Source organism: Cynocephalus volans, chromosome 4 (genome assembly GCF_027409185.1).
Source record: "Cynocephalus volans isolate mCynVol1 chromosome 4, mCynVol1.pri, whole genome shotgun sequence".
Lineage (NCBI taxonomy): Eukaryota > Metazoa > Chordata > Mammalia > Dermoptera > Cynocephalidae > Cynocephalus > Cynocephalus volans.
The window spans coordinates 106341926-106348417 of NC_084463.1; the positions used below are offsets into that span (position 1 = coordinate 106341926).

The 6492-nt window shown below is 42.7% G+C and overlaps 1 protein-coding gene across 1 annotated transcript; it reads right to left on the minus strand.

Moving 5' to 3' along the window:
- Positions 1 to 3087: 3087 nt before the first annotated feature.
- LOC134377091 (olfactory receptor 56A1) lies at positions 3088 to 4044 on the minus strand. The gene has a single exon (XM_063095707.1). The coding sequence runs from the start codon at positions 4030 to 4032 to the stop codon at positions 3088 to 3090; it is 945 nt and encodes a 314-aa protein (XP_062951777.1). The 5' UTR covers positions 4033 to 4044.
- Between the last annotated feature and the right edge of the window lie 2448 nt (positions 4045 to 6492).

Consider the following 6492-nt stretch of genomic DNA (forward strand, 5'->3'; position numbering starts at 1 on the left):
AGTTTGTAGGAATTGTCTTCCAGTACGATAAGGTCAGTACAGGAACACAGTCAGCCTGTGTTAACAAAGTGCCCCTTCACAGATTTTCTCAGTTAAAACAAACTGACAAAACATCTGTACCCCACCAGTTTCAAATGCCTTTAACTTATGACTTTTATCCACCTGAGACTGTGTTGAAAGACTTCTAGTAAGAGGACATTTTTTATGCTATGGGAACTTCACAGCAGAGTTGTGTCTGCCCCTCAAGCTCTGGCTCTTGGAATTCTCTTTCACCCTCATCATTCTTACCTGCATGTAGATTCCCTTCAAAGCCTATCAAGGAGAATTGTGCCAACTTTCTTCAACCACCTGCACTGGGCTTGACAATTCTGTGGGAAATCTGTGGTCCTCTTAACCTCTCTCCTTAGAACCAGAGCAGAGACCCAACCCTAAGTATGTAACTTGTCCATTCCTTATTTTTAGGGATCTACTAAGAAACTAACAAGTTAATATACGCATGATTTGCCAACTGTTCATGTAGCCACTTCAATATCATAAGTAAGAAAATGTATACCGAGCCCTTTGATGTGCAAAAGTTGCGCTAGTTACTGTGAGAGATGACCACAGGTGCCTCGGTCCCTACCTCCTTTACAAATCCCTACAATAAGCTGATAGTTTTTATCTCTGCATACACCCAGTTTGGTTCAAGATTCTTCTAATTACACAGGCCAATTGCATTGGTCTAGAGAAGCCTGGTTCAAGAATTAAGATCTGAATTTTCACCAGCTAACAGAGACTCCTCTCTGAGTTCCTTCTGGGTCTGCATCTAGTGAGATTATGACAGAGGTAGAGAAAGCATGCCTGGAGAGACCAACAGAGGGGACGAAATGTTTGAAAATACCATCTGATTACAGATGTGTCATATTCCTATGGATTACATCCTGTTGGATTATTTTTTTTAACTCACTTTTATAATCATCTACAGAAGGCTCTTATGAACGATAAATATTCTCATGCATAGACACTGGTACATTGCAAGGGCTCAGAACATGTGAGCCTTAGTTTTCATTATTATTACTATCATTTTTATCTGTATATTAGGATATTGACATGATTAGTCTCGTTTTAGGCAATCAGTGCTGAAGTTGGCCATAATGTCCTCTGAGGGATAGTAGGAAAGTAGTCGTGGATAAAACACTCATAGCCACCATGACGGGGAGAGAAGCCCTATCAGGGAATTCCCTTCTAAAAAATAACAAACACTGAATCACATCTGCAGTTCCGGCTTGAGGCAGTGAGATCTAAGCCTGGGGGTAGTAAGAGCCCCTTCTTGTAGGTCAATGGGTGTCATTTTTCTTTACTGAGTGACTTTGGAAGAAACTATTTCCCCTAGAGCCTATACAAGCGTTGGGTTGCAGTTATTCTATCTAATTCCCACCATGTGGGGTAGTCGATCTCTGTTCTAGCTGCTGGCTTAATGCCAAGTGCTTTCAAAGCTATGAATGCTGCTCCTTTAACATTATGTCAGGTCTCTTCACCCACCTGCACTGGGGTACTTGGTTCTGTCTCTTGTTCCCTAGGAGCACTGAGGGGTGATGTTATAGCGGCCCCTCAGCAGTCATAAGCTATGCCGGTTATTAACCCTTGTCTCTCAGTGCCAAACTAGCCCATCCATACTGTGGCCTAGGGTTTCGTGATGCTGGGACTGAGACTCTGGGACTTTTCTTTGTCAGCTGTCTCCACGTTAGTTGCCACCTGTGAAGAATAACAGAAAGACTAGAAGGGTGAAGCAGGGGAGGGGATACTTGCTCCTTCCTGTTTGTTCTTGTCAGTATCCCTCAGCAATTGACTCTTCATCCTGGCAGGGGGGTTGATTCTAGCCTCCAGATTTGTTTGTTGGTTAGTTTGTTGGTTGCTTTGAGTTTTGGCTTAACTCCCAGAATCAGCCTCACTAAATTCTCTCAAAAGCACCAGCAACAGCGGGGTAGCCTCCCATCCTCAAAGGTTTTAGTCCCAGCGCTAAGGGGCACCTCCTCTGAGCTCCTACAGCACAAGTACCAGTTAGGGGCAGCACCATGCCTCACAGATCTGAGACCCACTTTTACGGGAACCCTCTCAACCTTTTAGGTTCTAATGACACAAGCCCTTTCTGAGTGGAAGTTTCTTCAATTGGTCACATTAAATTCTCTACAAGTAACCAGTGTGGTTTCTTTTCTCTTGACTGGACCCACTGGTAACCAGAAACCTAACAATATGCAATTTCTTCTTACCTTCAACTAGAGCCTCTGGGAAGAGTCAAAAGATTAAATAAGACTTGATGTTCATTTCACTGTATATGGAGCTTAAACATATAGGGGAAGTGGAAAAGCCACTGTCCTAGTCAGTTTCCCTGTTACCCCATTGGTGTGCACTGCCCACCCCTCACTCCACTCGTATCCTCATTTTTAAGGCTTTCTCTAAAGGTAATGAGGCTGTGTAGGACAGAATAGGAAGCTGACATAGCTTAATATTAATATGACGCTCTTCTTCTGTCCTGCAGAACCTTTGTCAGGAAGGAATTTGCCTTCTCTGAGAACCCCTTGGCTCTCAAAGAAGTCATTATAGGCAGGAAATTCCTGTGGACACCCAGAAAGACAAAACACAGGAAAGAGGGGTAGAGGCATGGTCTCCAGCTTCGATTGTAGTGGAAGAGGCATTCTTGTAGGAAGAGCCTGGGTTCTAGAGTCTGGATTTTAATCTGTACTCCTTTGCTTCCCAGATGTGTGATCTTTGGAGTTTCCCTTCTTAAAAGCAGCTCTCATTCTACTACGTGAAATGAAACTACTAATACCTGCAGGAACATTTCTTTTAAGCAGGAACATTTTGAAGATTAAATTACTTACATATAATTGCTGAGGCTCAAAGTAGTTACTCAAGAAATATGCATTTCTTCCTCATGCCCAGCTCCACCTGAACCAAGCAAGGAGCATAAAGGAAGAAATCTGGTTCAGTTATGAAGCGAGCCTCAGTGTGTATAAGACTCACTCACTGCACATTTTCCTGTCTCACTGCTGAGGTGAAATCACTGAAGAGGAAGGAGATGAGAAATTAGAAATCTATTTTACATATTCACATGCTTCTCTGCAGCAATTTCTGAATTCCATGTTTTATCTCTTTGGTTTGAACCCCATATACAATGGGGTTCAAGGCAGGAGGAATTAGATGATGAAGGACATTGAACAGAATCAGGATGTCCATGGGGACTCTCTTTCTGGCCACATTTGTCATCACCACAACGAGCAGGATGGTGCTAAAGAAAAGAATGAGGATGAAGTGGGAGCCACATGTGCTCAGAGCCTTCATTGCAGCCCCCTCAGCCTTGAACCTAAGCACAGCTCTTAGAATGTAGGTGTAGGAGAGGAAGATGAGGATGAAATCCGAGCCCAGCAAGGTCCAACCAGCCACAAATTGGTAGATTCTATTAAGGGTGAAATTATCACAGGAGAGTCTGGACACAGATAGGTTGGCACAGATGCAGTTCTCAATGACATTTCTCCCACAATAATGGAGCCGGGCAGTGAGGATAGGAATGGGTGCAGTGAGAAAGGCATTTCGTGCCACAATGAAGACACTAGCCTTGACCACAAACTGGTCCGTGATGATGGATGGGTACCGCAGGGGGTGGCAGATGGCCACATAACGATCATAGGCCATGACCATGAATGTGCAGGACTCCATGGGGAGGAAACTGTTCATGATGAACATCTGGAGAAAGCAGGTAGAGAAGCTGATGGACCTGAGGTCAAACCAGAAGATGGCCAGGACCTTGGGGATGACAGTGAGACACAGCACCATGTCCAGCATGGAGAGGAGGCTGAGCAGGTAGTACATGGGCTGGTGCAGAGAGGCCTCTAGCTGGATGGTGATCAGGAGGGTGGCATTGGCCCCCATGGCCAGGAGGAAGAGGAGGCTGAGGGGCAGGGACAGCCAGTGCTGCCAGCTCTGGAAGTTAGGGAAGCAGATGAGGAGGAATTCAGAGATTGGAATAAAGGAGCTGTTGCTTTGTGATGCCATGTCCTGTATCCTGATCAGCACTGACACTTCAGAAAACCCTAGTGGGCAAAACAGAAATAGATCCATCCAGACAATGTGAATAGCTGTGGGGAAGTGACTCATTTTCTAAAGAACCACTGAAAAATATTAATAGTGTGTAGCACCATGCTAAGTGTTTTGTAGTTATAAACCCATCCATTCTGTTAAAAGCCCTATAAGTAGAATGACAGAAAGGCTGTATTTTGTGGTTTGCCCTGGATAATTCCCATGTTTGCCACTTTTAACCTGTTTATGTTTAAACTTGGTTGATCAATTATATGACTGTCCTTATAAGACAAAAACCAGTGTTATTCCACTTTTAAGATGAAGAAACAAAGGTAATGGTAAGTAAATTCATTTTATCAAAATCACAGTGGTGATGCCATGACCTGAAACCATGAAGTCAAACTACAGCTGAAGTTTGAATCACTCCTTTTTTCTGCCTCTATAGACAAAAATACTTGTGCAGGCCCTGCTGCTAAAGTAGATCAGCCATAGGCCCCACACAAATACCTGTTTTTCCTCCAAAAGCAGAAATCACAGGCAAAGGAGAAAGTAGATCTAAGTACACACCCAGAGAGTATTTGAAGACTTTACTAGACTTATGACTGTCATCTGCATAGGAAATAGAACCTTAGGTCTAAAAAAAGAATAGACTTTGAGATAAGAAGATATGTAACAAATCTTCTAATGTCTCAGGCAAGCAGTTGAGATAAAAACAAGAAATTTCAGGAGCCAGCAATTTGGGTCCACCGGTACTATCCCAAGAGTGAGGGATACAGCAACTGCTGTCTTCATCTGAGTCCATTGAATGCTCCATCAGTCACAGACCAGAATCAGCAGGTTCCCAGGCTACTGACTACTGTATTTGAAAGCACATCTATAATTATGGGAAACTAAACATTTCTCCTTGTATTTTGCTTAACGTATGAGTTTAATCTTGGTTTTTGACACATGGCATCTAAGAATCTTGGGTGGTATATGGGAATTTCTTTCATTTGGTTCCATTTCAGGGTCAGCTCAAAATTACAGTTTTCATTTGCTTTTTCAGCACTACACATTGATGTTTCATTATGAATTTCTTAGTAAATTGATCTTCAGGCATCAGAATGGGAATACTTCATTAAGGACAGAGATAGCCAACATATCCAGTGTTCCCAGCTTAGGTCAACACAGAAACCCCTACCAGAGACGAGCAGTTCCCAGCAACCCAATCCCCTAGACTCAGACTAGATTTCATTCTTCCTTCATTCTTATCTTAAACCAGTGAAGTTATTTTGTTGTTGTTGTTGTTACAATCAATGTTACTATGCAGTAAAGAACAACAAAATGGGGCAATAGGAACACGATTCCTTCACATAAGATATATTTGGAGACTAGAACTAGACATCATTAACAAAGGAAGGCAAAAGAGGTAAGGTTCAAAAGTTAGAATTGGAATTGAAAAACAATATAGTATTAGATATAGATCCAGATAAAATCTATCTTTCTTGCTAGTCAGATCATACAAAGTTACCTGTGGACAGATTCCTAGTGTCTTAAAGAAATAAATCTATTTCTCTAAAGTCATCTGCTTTATTTCCAGTTGGTTATGATGCTCTTTTTCCTGGGTTCAATGAACCAAAGATAAAAAATTGACTCTGTACCCAATCTGGAGTCTTCTAGGGAGTGTGGTGTCTTGAGCAATGGGAAAGGTACTCGATCCCAGCCAGAGAAACAGAAAATAGCACTGAGAGACAAGGAAGAATGAGATGGGAAACTCAGAAGGGAGTAATCAAGGCAGCTGGGATTACTGGTCCTATCTCATGTGGTGCTTCCAGGGCAATCTTCTCCAGGGGGACTGAATTGCAGATGAGAACATTAACTAATTGAGAATCTCCTGGTCTCCAACTGCCACAGACAATAATGAAGATATACACTTAGTTCAAAAACTCTTACCCTGGAAAATCTGAGCTTTTCTAAATGTGTAGTGTACAGCTCACATTAGAAAAACTTTGCCCCCATAGGAAAGCAGGAATGCACCAAATTTGAAGAAATTGGCAGAATCTCAATCTGCAAGCTAGACCTGCTAAAGTCCTACCAGAAGAATTTCCTCTCCCTGCCTATATTGGACCCCTGGGTCTCTGTGTGCCTCATCATTCCCCTCCTCATAATTTTTCTGGCTTTAAACCAGTTCTAGCAGCTCAAGGAGGCTGTACTTTAAATGTTATTTATGACTGTTTGCCGAACCATCTGCCATTCAGAGTCTCCAGAGGTACCTTCAGAGGCTCCAGAGGCTATTTTCATGCCCTAAGCTCCTCTTTCCCTTCCGTCCAGCCCACAGAGGCTAAGGCCATTTTAGACATCTAACCCTGGAACTTAAGGCCCATTTTCAAGGGGCTGGGAAAGGGGAGAGAGAAAAAAAAACAAAAGACAAAATTCAACATGGGGGTAATGGTGAAG

Excerpts from the sequence above, each read along its gene's own strand:
- LOC134377091 (XM_063095707.1), bottom strand. The coding sequence starts at position 4,032 with ATGGCATCACAAAGCAACAGCTCCTTTATTCCAATCTCTGAATTCCTC.